This window comes from Anguilla rostrata, chromosome 13 (genome assembly GCF_018555375.3).
Source record: "Anguilla rostrata isolate EN2019 chromosome 13, ASM1855537v3, whole genome shotgun sequence".
Lineage (NCBI taxonomy): Eukaryota > Metazoa > Chordata > Actinopteri > Anguilliformes > Anguillidae > Anguilla > Anguilla rostrata.
In genome coordinates, this window is record NC_057945.1 from 18,760,906 (window position 1) to 18,778,059 (window position 17,154).

Genomic DNA, 17,154 nt, shown 5'->3' on the forward strand with positions numbered 1-17,154 from the left:
TATGATTGAGGTATAATAACAATGGCCAACTTCCTGTTTGGCTGTAGTACTTCTGCTTCGGTGAAGTTTCCCTTCAAATCTGTATGAATGAGTGTAGAAGACATATATTTTTCTCAGACAGCTGTGGTGTAACATATCTCAGCATTGGACATTTCCAGTGCTAGAAAGAATTAATGGAGCATTGTTCAACAAAAATAATTATTCAACAGTTATTAAATTTATTAAAGAGTTATTCATCTTTATTTAAAAAGAGAGCACGTCTGTGACCTTGACAAATATTTTGTGATACAACTGACCAAAAAACAGAACTTGATACTTTTGCGCCAGTATCCCCCAGGAACTCTCTTGATAAATACTACAAATCAAAAAGGAGCATTCAAATGCTCACCAAAATGTCCTTGGATTGGTCAAATAGGAACAAATAATTTGTGCATTTTAACTCTTTTTCTTGAAATATAAACACATGTGAACACATGTACAAACATACACAAATATGGGTGTATTATTTAAAAATATTCCATTTTCATGCCTTTTTCTCAGACAAGACTACAATTATTATACAAAATAACTTCATGTGGACAGCAAAAATCTTTAAATCTATAATCTTTTACAGATATAAGAACACATCAAAATATTTTATGGACTTACTCCAAGGCCATTTATGACAGTGGTAAAATAGGCCCTTCTTTCTTTGGCTCTCTAATAACAGAGGGAAGAAATGATCTCTTTCCCCTTCGCCTTTTCCCCAATCAGGGAAAGATGATATTATGATGGACAGCGAACAGTCCAGGGAGACATTTTAGAAAAAGAAAACAACAACTACACGTCCATGGGCTTTATTTCATGCGACTAGAATTAATGTCATTTCCTAACTCAGTCCACCTTGCCTGCTGGAAATATGTGTAGTGAACCTCAAAATAAAAGTGTTTGTTAAAAAACACAACTGCCTCATCATTTCTGCTAATTCAACAATTTTGAAGAAAAAAAAAACAGAAAATATATGGTATAAATATGCAACAAGGCTGGTGGGAAAAGGTTTACATTCATACGCAGCTTATCTTTTGGTTATTTAATGCAATTGCTTGCTGTATGAATTTGGCCTCAATTCTCCTGATTCTGTTTTTACCCAACATAGCAGTTTGGAAACACCTTTCTCGCCAACACGCTAGCTGGTGGGTATGGAGAGCTTAATCCTTAATGCAAGTTATAAAGTATTAAAACAAATACACAAATACTTCATCAGGTTCATACAATTTTTGGTCATAGACTGCACGGGAACATTTATCGACCAATACACACTGTAAACCGTCAGCTGGCTCAGAGCTGACCAATTACATTCGCAGGACTGAATGTATGGCTTTCTTGTAAACCACCCTACTGGTATAACAAACAACACTTACAGTTTTTTCATACTGATATGTTTGTATATACATTGTGATTAAATAAATGGCACGAAGACTAAAACTAATGTTTTACTTTTGTTTTGCAAAAGGGAGAGGGAGAAATTTAAATAATTTCACATTTGCTTTTTTTTTGCAAAATATAAATATAACTGGAATAAAATAATCTTTCCATTTCAAGTTGCAGGATAAAATATATGTATAATCTATTTATTATTTTATGACCTAATTTTCTAATTTACTGACAACCACATCAGACAGCTGACAGTAATTTGCATATGTTCCTTGCAGGTTAAGTGAGGGAGAAGAATGTACTGGGAGAAGAATTTGACAGTTTTTTTCTTCTGTCTCCCACCTCTCAGCGTGAGCACAGAGCAACTGGTCAGGGCAGCACATTAAGAGAGCTGCAGATTCCTGGGAGACAGGACTGTCATTATTCTCATAAACAATACAGTAAAACTAACCTGAGGACGGGGGAAAAATTATCTGGGAATGAGACAGGAAGTAGAGTCTGTATGTTCTGCATGCGGACAGTGTCAAGTCAGTGTTAACATTGGCGGTTTACTGGACTGGGTAAATAGGTGTGTATGTGTGTTGGGGGACTGGGGGGGATACAGATGCTGGATTGAGAGTAAATGTCCTGTTCCATTTGGTGCATTGGCATCGCTGAATGTCAGTGCCCACCCCCGCTCCGGCTCTCTCCAGAAACCCAGTCCACCACGATGAAAGACAAGCTCATCACCATGAACACAAAACCCAGGCCGGCAAAACAGGCAGCCTGCGGGCAAAACCAACAACAGAGTATAACATAACACCAGGATAGAAAGAGGGCTAAATAACAGAGCATAATATATATCACTGTTCTACATCACTGAGGGACGGGCATTTGAACAATAAAATATAATATAAAGTACTTTATTAATCCCAACACAGCAGACCCACCAGAAGCAATCAAGTTTACTACTTAGTGCTGTACTTATTCTTAGTACAAATACATTTGGAGAAACTAAGAAAGACAAAAAAAAGCGATTGTTGACTCCAAAGAGTCAAACTTGTGATTTTAGAACACGTATGTAAGGGAGCTCTCTATTTCATGAGTGTTTCTCCCTTATCTGTTGGAGGGAAACTACCACAGTAATACCGAAGCTATACCAGTCTCAAATGTTTATTGTGAAAAATGTGTCCCATTTATATGCATCATCTCCAACAGTGACTTGCCTGGATCTTTGACCGGGATTTCAAGGGTTCCACATCGCTGGGGACGATGCGAATGTAGAATATTCCGGGCAGGATGAAGATCAGGCTGGGAGCGGAAGTGGCTCCTGCAGCGAGGGAGGGTGGGAGGGGAAAAATGAGAGAAAAGAGATTAAGGCATTAGAACGGATGCAAATCCCTTTCCCAGCAGGCTGTGCGGCATCTTTGGCTAAGGTCACGCACAGGCTTGAAAAGGAAGCAGTTTGCATTCTCCCTGAAAGAATATCTTAGGCTGACGGTTGTAAGACTGAAACAACATACAGAATCATTTGCTTCTGTTTCTTTAGTAGATTCCTACTCTGATTCAGGCTAAGTGAAGCCATTCTTACATGTGAGAAAAATGAAATAGAACTACCTATAGAAAATACACATCACAAAGTGCGTGCTCTGTGGAGTCTTAAGGTCCAACATCGACCTTAATGAGCCAACTCTCTTTCAGAGGGCCTTTAAGGGGTCTCTGTGACAGGTCTTTGAAGTAGACCCAGAAACAGTGACAGGGGGCAGAATGGGGCGCAGGGGCTTCACCGATGAGGCCGAAGATGTCGCGTATGTTGGGCACAAAGATGACGAGCAGGTTGACGATGAAGAGCAGCGAGATGGCGATGCCAATGTGCCGAGCCCAGTGGAATGGCTTATCTGGGAACAGCAGCTGCAGAACCGCCCTCCGGATCTGGGGGCAGCAGGAACAGCACAGGTCACGCAAGGACAGAACACCCAATTACTGAGTTTACAGGATAGGACTGATTCATTAATTTATTTGTGTATAATTTTTCATCATAATTCTTTTTTTTAAAGATTATGATTTTTTTTACACATTTTTTTTTTAACATATATGAAGTATTAATATCTACAATAGGTACATAAACATTTGTTTCTATTTACTCTGTTACTTTACGTGCTCTCTCTTATTTCCATATCAACACATAAGTTGCATTCAAAGTCATATTCAGATATCATACAGTTTTATCAGTCTGTTGATAAACAAATGTATAGATACGTTTTGAACACTTAGAAGCTTCCATTTAATAGGGAGCATACCAGGAAGAGTACAAGAGTCATAACCACATGCAGTCGTAACCATGTGCAGTCATTACCATGATAATCTTAACCTATGCAGTTATTACTATGTGCAGTCATCACCATACACAGCCATAATAAGAGGGTGAGGGAAGGGTTTTACCGGGAACAGAACAACGGGCACGGTGAGGGTGACAGCCACCAACACGGCAAGACGCACACAGAGCACCAGCGTGTCCAGGGGGTCCACCTTGCTGTAGGTGTGCAAGAGCTCCGCCTCCACGTTCACTGCAGGGCACAAAACAGAGCAGGATCACTCACACCATCTCTCCTCTCCAAAACCTCACACAGTCATTCACACTGCTTAGCATTACACCTCCCCAAAGTCCCTCAGTGCTCAATACTGTAGCTCTCAGAGGCCATCCCAGTGTTAAAAACTACAGCTCCCAGAATTCCAAACATTAATCAACACTACAGTTTCCCCAGTCACACAAGCTGCGATAGTTTATTTGGTTTATCTCTACATTTTAACGGACAGCCTCAATATCCATTCCTACCAAATCAATGTTCAAATGCAGGGCATTCATGATGTATGGCAGAGCAGGATGTCGGCATACAAAATCGATTTAAGCACACTGACAGACAGCATTATAGCTGTCCCCTTAGATCAAAATGTTCTGGAATATAATGATAAATAATAGGAGGCACAGTTGTAATAATTCCAAGCAGATCTGAGTCTAATAATTATTTGAAATATTTTAAAGCTTTTTACACCAAGGATCTTGTATCTGGGAATGTCGGGCATCTTCAGAAGTGACTGATTTCAACTTTAGCATCTGAAGAGTGAAAGTATTTGTGAAAGTATTTTGAGGATGTATTTGGCCCGCGTGTCATTCTAAGTGAAGCACAGACAATTTCCTCAGAGGTGGGACAGAAGCGCAAATAAGTTAACAGCCACCAGGTGGCGACATCACACCAGATTGGAATCAATTATTATTATCATTCATAAACCTCATTACCTTTCATCTGCCAATCAGCCATCTGCTTTACTTTTTAATTCCCTTTCTTTTCCCCAGTACCTAATTATGTATTTCTGTTGCATCTGTATAATCATCATCACCATCATCACCACCACCCTTGCTTATATGGTCTTACCATAGAAGGTGAGGTAGCCAAAGATAGCAGTGAGCAGGTACATGACAAACATGGCGAGTATGGAGATGTTGGCCACCGTCTGCATGCGCTTCTTGGTTGGGCTGAGGGGTGGGGGTGGAGGGGCACAGACAGACAGACAGTTGGGATTGATGATTCACACAGAGAAATGAATATGAACGAATGGCGAGTGGGTGATTGACACATGGCGATGCCACACTTTACAGTCTCGCGATTCCTAAACACAATGCCCTGCGTTGTCATGCCCGACTGCCATTTGTGACTGAGTGCGAGAAATATTTTGAGTGAACTGCTGGACGCTTAACCTCTCTCCAAGCCGCTCCAAGAGTCATTCAGAATTTTACATCCAAACACAAGGACAAAATGTATCACAATTACACTCTTATGCCTGGATTCAATCAACAATTGTATTTAACTTTGTCCTTAATTTGTCCTTAACTCACAGATAAATGTAACCCTTAGTTTTTTGTTCGCAACCAAACACTTGTACGTAATGGTGAAAATGAAATGAAGTCCAGGTCAAAACTGTTGACTGCCTGCAGGGAAGCGATCATTTCAGATAGGATCCTATTTAGATCAGTTTCCCGAATACCAATTATCTCACTGTACTTAGCTGTAGCCAGACTAAAAGCATAAATGCTGTGCAGTTGAACTGCAGCACCTGACCACTCCACTTTGTGGTGAAGGTTGCCAGATTGCCTGGGTGCGGTGTTGCTATGGTGACTGTGGTGAGCTCCAGAGCATGGTACACTCACTTGCGCAGTTCCGTGTAGATGGGCAGCACCTCTGGGTGGCAAACAAACGCAAAGGCCAGGATGGGGATGGTGTATGCCGTCTGAAGATCGGAGGACACAGAAACGCACTTACCAAACGCAGGATTACTACAACATGCACTGAATCCAGCAAAGGATTACAACAAGCATTCAACAATTTGGATTCCTGCAAGACACGATGGGTGAGATTTGACATCCAACATCACCCTGTCGATGCATGTAACTGGTTAAAAACTATTCGGGCTTAGTAATGCAGGGGTAGGGGCAGTGTCTGAATTTCTGTGATTGGCTCAGTAATGCAGTTAGTGTCTGACTTTCTGTGATTGGCTCAGTAATGCAGTTAGTGTCTGACTTTCTGTGATTGGCTCAGTAATGCAGTTAGTGTCTGACTTTCTGTGATTGGCTCAGTAATGCAGTTAGTGTCTGACTTTCTGTGATTGGCTCAGTATTGCAGAGGTAGAGCAGGGGCAGTGTCTGACTTCCTGTGATTGGCTCAGTAATGCAGAGGAACCGGAAGTCGCTTACCTGTTGGTTAATGGTGAAAAGTTCACTCTGACAGGTGTCTTCTTCCGTAAGGCTGAGAGAGACATTAATTTTGTCGAATGGACATGGAATGTTGAACTTCTTGTAGATCACCTAGGATGTGGAAAAAGGGGGGAAGGGAAGGAGAGAACAGATACATGAGGTGGAAGGTCATATAAGTGCAGTGCAGGATTTATGAATCTGTATGTTTAGGCTAACGTGGCTGAATTGTGCCTGCAGTTAGTCGGGTTACTCACCGAGATGAGGAAGAACACCATGCAGGTGAGGGAGAAGCCACTGGTGTACCCCAGGTAACCTGCAAAAATCACAGCACAGAGTTCACACCACCAGCCAGGCCAAACCTGTGATTTAACATGTGTGGTGTGCCTATGCATCTGTGTGAGCATCTTCACACTTTACATTAAGCATTTAAAACCTTTACCTACTCAAAGTACAGGAAATAACGAGTTAGGCAGCTTCAAATGTAATGGGACAGCTGCAGGTTTGATTCTCAAGTGAGGCGCTACCTTTTTTACCTTTGAGCAGGTAAGTAACCTGAAATGCTTTAGTAGATACCCAGCCGGGTCAACGAATTGAAAATGAAATGTAAGCTGTGTAAGTCTGTAAAGGCCTGTACATGATTTAAATGCATACACAGCAGAATGTTACTGCAGAATATTCTGCTGTGTAATACAGCACTGTACTTTCAAATGGCCGGTCAGAACGAGGAAAAGCACATTCACTTAGTTGAGAGAGCAGCAGGGGGAAACGGGAGAAGGTGTTGGATTGAAGTGGTTTTCTCACAGAGAAAGAGTAAGGTGAGATGAGTGGAGAGTCGTTGCTGACATACCGAGCTGTTTCATTAGTGCAAGGGGGAGGATGACGACGATGCTGACGATGATGATCAGGTAATTCCCTTCTAAGAACCACTCTCTAGGAACGGGGAACAATCAATCAGATCAACAGACAGAAGTTCAGGCAGGCAGGCAGCTAGCTCACCACACATCCCTGAAAACCAAAAAACTCCCTAAAGCAATCAAAGATTTTAGAAAGGATTCAGTCCATTAATTCAGAGTACAATGTCGACTGAAGCATTCTTCAAATAAATTCAAAGTTGAATTTGAATTAAATAAGAAAGGAAAGAACTTATTAAACAGAAATTCTAATTCAGCTTTTAAAGATGAATAGTGATAATGGGACTGATACTGATAATGAGACATTGATAACGACACTGCAAAGGATAATGAGACTGATAGCGATGAGACTTCAGGTTGATGTGATTCTGTAGCTGCCGTTGTCACACACCCTGCCTGTCTCACATGTATCTAAACACACGTCCCTCGGGTTTAACAGTTTTTATACACCCCACCTGTCTCACAGTGACCATGTAACGCTTTTATGTATTGAGTGCAAAACTCTTTGTACATCTGTTTTGTATCATTTTGAGGTTTACATACGCATTGAAAGATTGGGTTCTTTACCCATATTGAAAGCACCCGTCCAGCTCTGTGTTCAGAAAATATCAGTTCAACGACCAATAAATGTGGTAAAACAGGTTCCATGTGAATATCTCACTGTACCGTGCTGGTAACTGTAAACTAAAATAACTTTTGTTGCTTCTGATAATTACATTTTAACGCTTTCTAAACACGAGTGGCTTCCCTTCTGCTTACTCACCCAGTGTTGCTCTGTTTCCCGAGGAAGGCCTGGATGACAAGAGGCAGCTCATATTTCACAATGAAGAGATAGCTGGACATGGCTGGGGACGAAAAAAGACAACGTCTTCACTGGAACTGAAGACGAAAAAAAAATACTTCCTCATTTAATTCTCATTTTGAAAGGACAGCGAGTTTCCAGTCGTTTCTGCAGAGAGTACCCCACGAGTAAGGAGTGTGCTCCAGGGCTCAGAGCGAGCGCTGTGGAAGGTAACCAGACGGTGTGCTGCCATCTCGAGTGTGAGAAAAGTTACTGTGGAATGATGTGGAATTCCTGGTTAACCCCTGGGGTTGGTAACGCTTCTGTTTCTACCGTACCCCGGCTACCCGGTCGCTCAGTTGCCCTGGTTACTGCACCGCCACTCACCGCCGATGTTGTGTATGGTGATGATTACGGCTGCCAGAGCTTTGCCCGGGGGCCCGAAAGCCCGGTTTCCCAGCTGCTCATACGCGCGGATGCCTGCACAAACAAAACACATTTTTGAATACACTTGCAAGCTGTATGTGTCCTCCACATACTTAGGACAAAATTTGAACTCCTGCTTTTTAAGTTTTCTCCCAATTGTAGCGTTCAGTTAAAAAAGGCATACCAGAACCCCCCAAACCACTGCTCTCCAGCTGTCAATAGGACCACAGGATTAGATTTTTTTTAAATGTAATCACCAGAACACATTACAGAACTTCACACAAAGTAACCTTAAAGTGTTTTAAAATGTTTTTGGCTAGCTGTGAAATGCTGCTTACCCACAACGCCTGCGCTCTTCAGCAGGAGGTGAATGGAGTATGCGGACAGAATGGCAATGCATGTCAAGAGGAATCTGCAGGGACACGAGAACAGATGTTAGCACACATACTGGCCCCATTATCACATACATTTCTTAGTTCATACAGCCAAAGCTGAGAACACATACCATCCTGATCCATCCTGCATATAGGGCGACATAGCTCAGGAGGTAATACCGATTGTCTGGCAGTCGGAAGGTTGCCGGTTAAAACCCCGCCCTGGGCGTGTCGAAGCCTCCTTGAGGAAGACACCTAACCCCTAACTGCTCTGGCGAATGAGAGGCATCAATTGTAAAGCGCTTTGGATAAAAGCGCTATATAAATGCAGTCCATTTACCACTTTACGTCAGACTGCTAAAGCTAATACTGCCTTGGACCCTTCTCATGAAAAACTACAAAACTACAAAAAAAGTTATGCAGGGTTTGGCTAGGTCAGTACCAAGATGGGAGACGTACTGGTAAAACTAAGCTCCAGAAGGAAATGGTGTTGGTGGGCCAGTAGGAGGTGGTCTTAGCTCTAAACCTTTTTTTTGTTTGTTTGTTTAAAAAAACTCAGTGCTCCAGCTGTAGGAGGCACCATCTCTCAGATGAGACATTAAACTGAGTTCCTGACTCACTGGGTTAATTAAAGACCCCATAGTACTTGTCGAAAGAATAGTGGTTTTAAACCCTGAGTCCTGGGAATAACTCTCCACAGAACCTGGCTCTCCAATCATTCCCTACATCTGATTGGCTAGGCAATTCTTCGCATTCCTTTCCCACTTGGATTCCACAGGCTGCCACTGCAGATGAGAACTGAGTTCCCAGCTGACCGACCTGAATGGCTTACCCTGGAGGTGAAATCAGTAAGGAAACCAGCACAGCATTTGTGAGCATTTAACACAGAGTGCTGACTGTATGAAACACTTCTGACCGCTGGCCCATGCTGCTACATAACCAATTATGCCAAAGCCCGTTGACCTGCTGACGCAAGGGCACAGATCCATCCTCCCTCCCAAGGCAGGGCATTCTGAGCCTAATGCAGTGTTTTTATTTGGCGAAGACGTAGGCGCACACAATAAGGGTGAGCGTGTGTGACACACACTGAGACAGTTATTCAGGAAGAGGGTCTGGTCCACTCGCTGCAGGGTAATCTCCCTGCGCTCCTGAGGCTGAAACACAACCCAATCCCATAATCCCCTTATGCGCAGGACAGCAGAAGGAGGGAACAGAGCTGGTATCACGCCTGCGTTTGATTTGCCGGCTCCCTGCTATTTTTAACGCCTCAAATCTGATTTAGGCACACTCTGTCTTTCCAATCCCCCCACCCTCCACACGCATCCAGCTCAGAGGTGCTTTGTCCTAAAGTTACCCCCCCCCAACCCCACACACACACACACACACACTGCGTACCACCAAAGCAGCCAGGGCTGTTATATAAGGGAATAAAATCCTGTTAAAATACAAGCTTCTAAATAAAATAATAATGAACTACAGTTATGCAGTATTTTTTCTCTCAGTAAAGTGGGGGGGGGGGACTCCCTTCCCTAACCAATGTGGAGCACCCACCAGCATGAAACCAGTCATTTTGTGCCAAAAGAATCAGCTGAGGCAGAGAGGGAGGAGGGTCATTGAGCAAGTTAAATTAGGGCATGATGATCTGGTGGGAGGCCGAGAGGGCTTGCTTGGGGATTTTGCCAGGACTACAACCTCCTACTCTTTTGGAAAGTGCCACAGATTCTTTAATGACAGGATCTGGGTTTAACTTCTCATCTGAAAGACAGCAGCTTCTACAGCACAGTGTTCCATCTCTGTGTTCCATCCACACATACACACATAAACAAACTTACACAAACACACACAACTTTGTTTTCATCGTTCATCGAATCAAGCTCTCTTCCCCCTTTAAGAGCCCTTCAGAGCCCAGTCTGACGTATACTTATTATTATATACTTTATATAATATATGTCCCATGATACAGTATATATCGTATATGATATCTTTAATGATCTTGTTTAGTCTTGACTTTTTCCCTTGTGCTCCACAGTCTGAGTGTGCATATTCAATGAATTCATAAAATGACATGCTAAGCTATATTTGGTAAAAGACAAAGATAGACTAATACAATACAATAAAATCAAGGGAAATCTGGATAAGATGTAACATAAAAATAACATTTTTTAAAAATCTCCTAAAACAGACTGTAGAAAGGTTGCAGACTGCATTAAGGGGCAGCAGAATTGCACAGCTTTCCCCAGCTGTGATCACAATTGGTGAAACAGAGATTAGAGACTCGTACCACCAGTCCTACTGACAAATGTTTGGCTGGCTAACGCATCTCCCAAGATTCCCTGAACTGCTGCTATAAATACATCCAATTCAAAACAAACACTAATTTTTTAACCATATTGGGAATAAATTGAATCTGGAGTGATGCAGCTTTCTAATTGGACCCCAAGTTGCTGGGGGAGTGGCCACAAGGCCTGTTTGGGACGCACTGAGGAGAGCAAAGGACACTGTGGAATTTATACTGTAGAAAGATAGTAAGTGCATCACTGTAGCAGATCTCACAGCACAGGCTGGTTGTCACTTTATAGAGCGGTTGGAGAATATGCAGTGACAGGATTCCCACAGTCACATGCGTCATTTCAAGCACTTTTCAAGGACCCACTCCCCCAAAAGGACACATAAAACCTGTACAATGAGCTACAACCCAAGTGTTACAGCCTGTAAATAAAGCGAATGTAAAAATGATTTCAAGAGAAGATGATGTATGGAAAGGAAGTGGCACTATCATTTGACAAGAGTTCTCTCGTATGGTGAGAACTGTCAGGCTGCCAGAGGTTCCTTATCATTGCATAACTAAAACAGAAAAACCTGAGCATGCCTGCCACGTCTGTTCAAGTAAAGCATGCTTTCTGTTAAGTCATCATCTGTGAATGATTCATGTGAAAACTTTCAGTGGAATGTTAGTTTCCTTTGCCTTTGTATACTTCTGCAAAAATAATCTGAATATAATCTGTAACTGCTGCTATTTGTTTGAATACAATATTTAAATGACATTTTTTGGTTCAGCTGACAGCCCATAACAAGTCATGCCTCATCATGAGATCAACAAGCACACACCTCATTATGAGATCGCAAAGTAGAGGGGTGTTCTCAATATGATAATGATACTATTGTCAAATATTAACTGTTTGCAAACTAAGCTTCTGCAATAAGTCAAGACCAACTTCTCCTTTCTCTATTGGATATTACGTAGCCTTGTGGGGATATATAAATAATAAAATATTATTTTCTCTGACAGATTTAAAAAATACATATTTATAATTTATTTAGTTTTTACCTGCTTGTTCCTCTTACGGTACATTGTCGCTTTACTGAGGCAAATACAGTAGCCACAGAAAAGTTCACGTGGCACAACGGAACGGAAATTGTATCAATTCTAAGCTTGATGGTAATTAACTGGGATGTGCATAATAAAACTGGCAGAGAGCAGACACTCCGCATTACTGTACTGGAGAATGTCCATCTTCTTCACGTCACTGCAAGATTTTAAAAACACACACGGTTTGGTTAGGGGTGACCCTAGAGCACAGTACAGCCCGTGCCATTTCCTGCCTGCATCCCTGGATGGCCTCTGTTACAGCACATAAAGGTCTGCTGCCACACGCAGGCCAGGTCTGCTCGGACACTAAGACTCCATTTCCCCACCTCGTGCTGAGTCACGACCAGCCACAGAAAGCAGGCCAGTGGAGGATTACTGGCTAATTGCCCTGGATGATATCCCATCCACCCAAGCACCTCACAGGGAGTGCAAATCTCAGTAAAACATCCCCCTCCCCGTATCGCAAGTCTTTAATGATCCAATGTGAGCACTGCTACCAAACCATGCTAAGCACCGGAGATGAGTTATATTGTCTCCTCAAAAAATTGAGAAATAGTATTCTTTCCTACTAACGCAACTGCTCAGAGAAAAGCTTTTTAAACAAGCAATATTTTTATTTACAAAAGAGAGGTGTCAAATGTATTGGCACCCCTGTTTTCAGTACTTTATAAAGCAGGATAAGACTAATCTTCTTTAGAGTTTTTATAAGATTTGTGTATATGTTCAACATATTGGGGGGGATCTTTGATCATTCCCATTTTTGGGCAAAGCTCATTACCAGTGCTATTTTGTACAGCCTATTTTGCTCAACTTTTTCAAGGGCACCAATAATTTTGGAGATGACTGTAAATGTCTGACTGGATAACTGTACTTTTTCCATGATAGTTTAACTGCAAACATGTGCATGCATTAAACTAAATAAATGACCTTCAGTACGCTACTCATGGAACATTATTTATGGAAATACTATTGCTGCTATTTTACAATTTACACATTATAACGCAAAATAATTCCACTAAAATATGTTCCTCCCTCGCATCTTCTGGTGGGAGATGAATATGGCCCCAGTCTAATGGAGCTAAATTACCTCTCCACTCATTTCATAATTTAAAATTATGCAATTAGTAAGTCCACACAGAACAGCTGCAATCAGTCGAACCAAATAACACAGTGCATACCATACAGCGCAGTTGCACAGCAAAGCCAGGGTTTTCATAGTAAGGCATGCTGTGACACGTACATATATTTTGGCAACAACCTAGCCTTACATAAAGGCTATGTACGTTCATTTAATGTTCAAGCGCATTTATTACTTGATTCACTACTTTTAAAATTCCCTTGAATCACCAGTTCGCAATGTAGCAAGTAATCTATTAAGATTTTTAGATTTTGTTGTAGGGAATAGCAATGTTGTGGCAACTTTTCACAATGGGGCTTTCTTTTTTAACCACTCCCCTAAACCGCAGCTTTCCAGGTACATAGTAAACTTCTCCAGATCGCATTCACACACTTTTCGCGGGTTTCTCGAGGAAAGAATTTAATACATGCATCTGTGACTCAGCAAAATCAAGAAAAAAAGACCTTACTTGAGCTTTCCCCAGGCTAAAGATAATAATACTAATACGACAAGGATTTAACGTCCTTATTGGGTTAGCTGGATAGTGATGCCCACACAGCACTACAGAGAGTGCAGTAACAACACGCAACGTCTGCCCTCCAGTGAGCCTACGACCTTCATCAGCTTGGGAACGCAAGAAACAATGAGGCCCCCCTCCCCTGAACGAATGGCTGTACTGTACCCATGTTTCCATGGTCCCATTTCAACTACACATGCTGGACATTATCCACTGAACACTTTAGTAAATAACCACAAAGCCAAAATAAGCATGTGGTTAACTCACATGAAGAAATCACAGGGACGCTACAGAAGCCCAGCTTAATCACATCAAATATACACGTAGTTAACACACTAAATAAGCATGTAGCTAACTCAAAGTAAATATATATGTAGCTAACTCACGCTGAAGAAAGGCATAGTTGACTTACACTAAAGAAACATAAAGTTAAATCACACAAAATTAGCACATTGTTAACTCACACTAATAATAACACAAAGCTAACTTACACTAAATAGCCCTGACTGTAAGACCTCAAATACACCAATTACAGGACATGACATAGTGAAACCAGTGAATAGCAGGTCATTAACAAACAATTAGCGACATGTTATGTGCAAGTTGAACCAGTTATGCCACAAAGAAACCTTGAAGAGCATATTTATTTCCAGTTTGACCACTCCTAATTATAGTCAATGATACACTTCACCTTTGCAATGTAGTGAATGTATTTCATGAGAAATTATAGGCACTTTTGTCAACAAGCAAATCACTAGAATGCTTCTGTGACTGTAAGTTAGTTATGAATACAAAAGTCCTTAGTGTAAGCAACCCATTGGCAGAACTGACTAACTAGCACATTGCATTTATCCCTGCGTGTGGGTCCTTGTGTGTGCGGGGGGGCTAACGCAGGAACCTGGGACTCTTACAGGAAGAGGATGATGCCAGTGTTGGACATGGCATATGCCAATCCCAGAATTCCACTCCCCATGATGGCATTGCTGAGGTTGAAGACAGACATCCCAAAAGAGGTCTTTCCCTCGAACTGCAGTGAGTGAGAGAGAGAGATAGAGACACAGAGAGAGAGAGAGAGAGAGAGAGAGAGAGAGACAGAGACAGAGAGAGAGAGAGAGACAGAGACAGAGAGACAGAGAGAGAGAGATAAATCTGTCAGCTCTGGATAGTGTAGGGTAATTTCCTATTTTTTATTTTCTCCCAGTTTTGGGGGGGCCTGATCACATCTGTAGGGCTGTTGTATTGCTGCAGTATCCCCAGAAAGTTGTTGACTAGCCTGTAAGTCTAGTTGTGAAAATAATGGTGAAATCTCTGGTTCCGTATTTACAGCACAGAGTGCCTATTTTGTGGCAATGACACAGCTCTACAAATACAGTTGGACATTCTTCAACAGGGTGAAAAATTATTTCAAAAATAAATGTAAAAAACGGCAAAACGTTCACACGCACAACAAAAAAGAAAAACATTCCAGAACATGGTAACATTTACCTAACCAATTGTATGGTAAAGTTCCCATAATCAAAAGTGAAAAAGAAAACGCACACCTTGTTTTAGCGAGGTGCAGACCAGAAGGACATGCAAGTAAAACTTAAAAAGAAAAAAGGGTTGCACACTCTGTTTACTTCCATAATACCAGCATGTGATAAGCACATTGGGCCTTATGGAAGGAGTCTGACATTTGGGCAACTTTGCTCTGAGACCATGGAGGGCCAAAAGTTCAGAATTCCATCATTGACTTATATGGGCAAATAGGCATGGCAAGGATTTGTAAGGTTGGCAGTTAATAACCAGACAAAATGTACTGTCACTGATGAACTACAAATTTGTTATTTTATTTTAGTTGACTTCATTTACCCAATTAAGTCAATGGAGCTGTTGTCCCTCTGTCTGTTATAGCTAGGGGAATTCTATGACGCCGGACGTCACACTGACGTCTTATTTTTCCAATGTTTTTGTTAAGTTGAAGTTAGCCCAGGTTTGTATTCAAACCTGCTGCGTGCACATGTTTATCTTTGATATTGCAAGGCACTTCCTTGAGGACACTGGATAATGTAAATTTGCACAGGTTAAACACGCACCCATGGGTGGACAAAAAAAGAGGCACTGCAATTCCACTGACATTGCATTCCTTGTATTTCCGATTCCTCTAAACGCAGACCTCAACAAATTTCCTTTATTTTAGTATCTGCATTAATAATGTATTAAAAGAAAAATAGTGTCATCCAAAATGAAACTTTATATAACATTACATGGCAATCGCTTGGCAGATGCTCTTATCTGTGGTGACACAGTAATGGAGAATCTCAGTGACTAAAGAAAGTACCACTAGACAGATAACCTATAAATATAACAATATTCAAAAAGAAATAGCTACAAGCAAAGGATGAGAAAATAATGGTTGTCTAGAGCGAGTCGGGGAAGCCATGGAGAAAACTGAAGAGTTGGGTCTTGAGTCTGTGTCAGAGTCATGGCAGATATGAGGTCAAATTTTAGACCTATTGTTAAATTCCAAACTAGCTGATTTTACAACAAAAAGAGTGTTCTAAGACCTGGTACTTTCCTGATGAAATGCTAGTTGTCTCATTGTATCTTTGATCTGAACTAGGTTTAGAAATCACACAGTCTTGTGTTATAAAGATAATTCCCCAATGTAATGCCAATGATAAGTCTACTGATGCAAACATGGGGGCGAGTTCTATTTCAGCAATAGGAAATACGGGAAATATTTATCATTGTTCTGCATATTTGAAAATTGAGGCCCTGGTCATTTCTTGTGGTTGCTTTACATCGGGTGATTTAGCCTAAGTATCTATATCCACAACACTGTAATCTCTGAAATGATCTTTAATAACACTGTGATCTCTGCGGTAATCATTTCCTAACACTGTGATCTCTGCAGCGATCCCCTTTAATGACAGTGTGTAGTCTCAGTCCCCTTTGCTGTACTCACATCAGTGAATTGTGGCTGTTTCTTCCCATCATGGCTGTGAGGTAGAAACTCCTCGCTTTCTGTTGCAACACTTTCAACGCCGTCAAACCTTGAGCAACAAAAGGCAAGCAATGCACCTTAGAAGAAATAACATATCACTTCCATATAAACAATTCTCACATTACACTGTATTTATTGTATAATCTGCATAAAGAATAATACAATCCATTGGGCAGTATAATTAGGAATGAAATATGCACCCAAATTTTTAAAATATCCATTGTGAATCCTAATTTTCACTCTTTTGACAATTTAAAATGCCAAATTATATTCTCAAAATGGTTTCATAACTGCATCACCTCCTCTCCTCCAGAGACACTCCTCTGAAATAGGATGTCAAACATCAGCTTTATTTCACTCCACAGGCCACAAGGTTAAGCCTGCACAGACATCGAACTGGAGGAGGGCACTTGCCCTGCAGCTTGTACAGGCAGCCTGCAGGCACCCAGCTGACTAAAAAAGGGTTGTGGGTATGCAATGAGATGCCACCAACCCAAATTACTGCCTCCTCAGCCAACATTGTGGTCAAC

At 41.5% G+C, this 17,154-nt stretch overlaps 1 protein-coding gene across 2 annotated transcripts in view; it reads right to left on the reverse strand.

Moving 5' to 3' along the window:
• Positions 1–209: 209 nt before the first annotated feature.
• Positions 210–17,154, reverse strand: part of LOC135237141 (sodium-coupled neutral amino acid transporter 3-like) — a 29,066-nt gene continuing 12,121 nt past the window's right edge. The window contains exons 3-16 of one of the 2 annotated variants that reach the window (XM_064303941.1): positions 16,586–16,673; positions 14,550–14,665; positions 8,599–8,672; positions 8,222–8,314; positions 7,817–7,898; positions 6,990–7,072; positions 6,397–6,455; positions 6,143–6,253; positions 5,600–5,679; positions 4,827–4,927; positions 3,835–3,959; positions 3,180–3,324; positions 2,619–2,722; positions 210–2,178 (exon numbers count right to left, since the gene is read on the reverse strand). In XM_064303941.1, coding sequence (XP_064160011.1) covers positions 2,074–2,178; positions 2,619–2,722; positions 3,180–3,324; positions 3,835–3,959; positions 4,827–4,927; positions 5,600–5,679; positions 6,143–6,253; positions 6,397–6,455; positions 6,990–7,072; positions 7,817–7,898; positions 8,222–8,314; positions 8,599–8,672; positions 14,550–14,665; positions 16,586–16,673 — 1,366 coding nt within the window. In that variant the 3' untranslated portion in view covers positions 210–2,073. Of the gene's footprint in view, positions 2,179–2,582; positions 2,723–3,179; positions 3,325–3,834; positions 3,960–4,826; positions 4,928–5,599; positions 5,680–6,142; positions 6,254–6,396; positions 6,456–6,989; positions 7,073–7,816; positions 7,899–8,221; positions 8,315–8,598; positions 8,673–14,549; positions 14,666–16,585; positions 16,674–17,154 lie in introns of those variants that run through there. The other variant, XM_064303940.1, reaches the window with a different exon arrangement.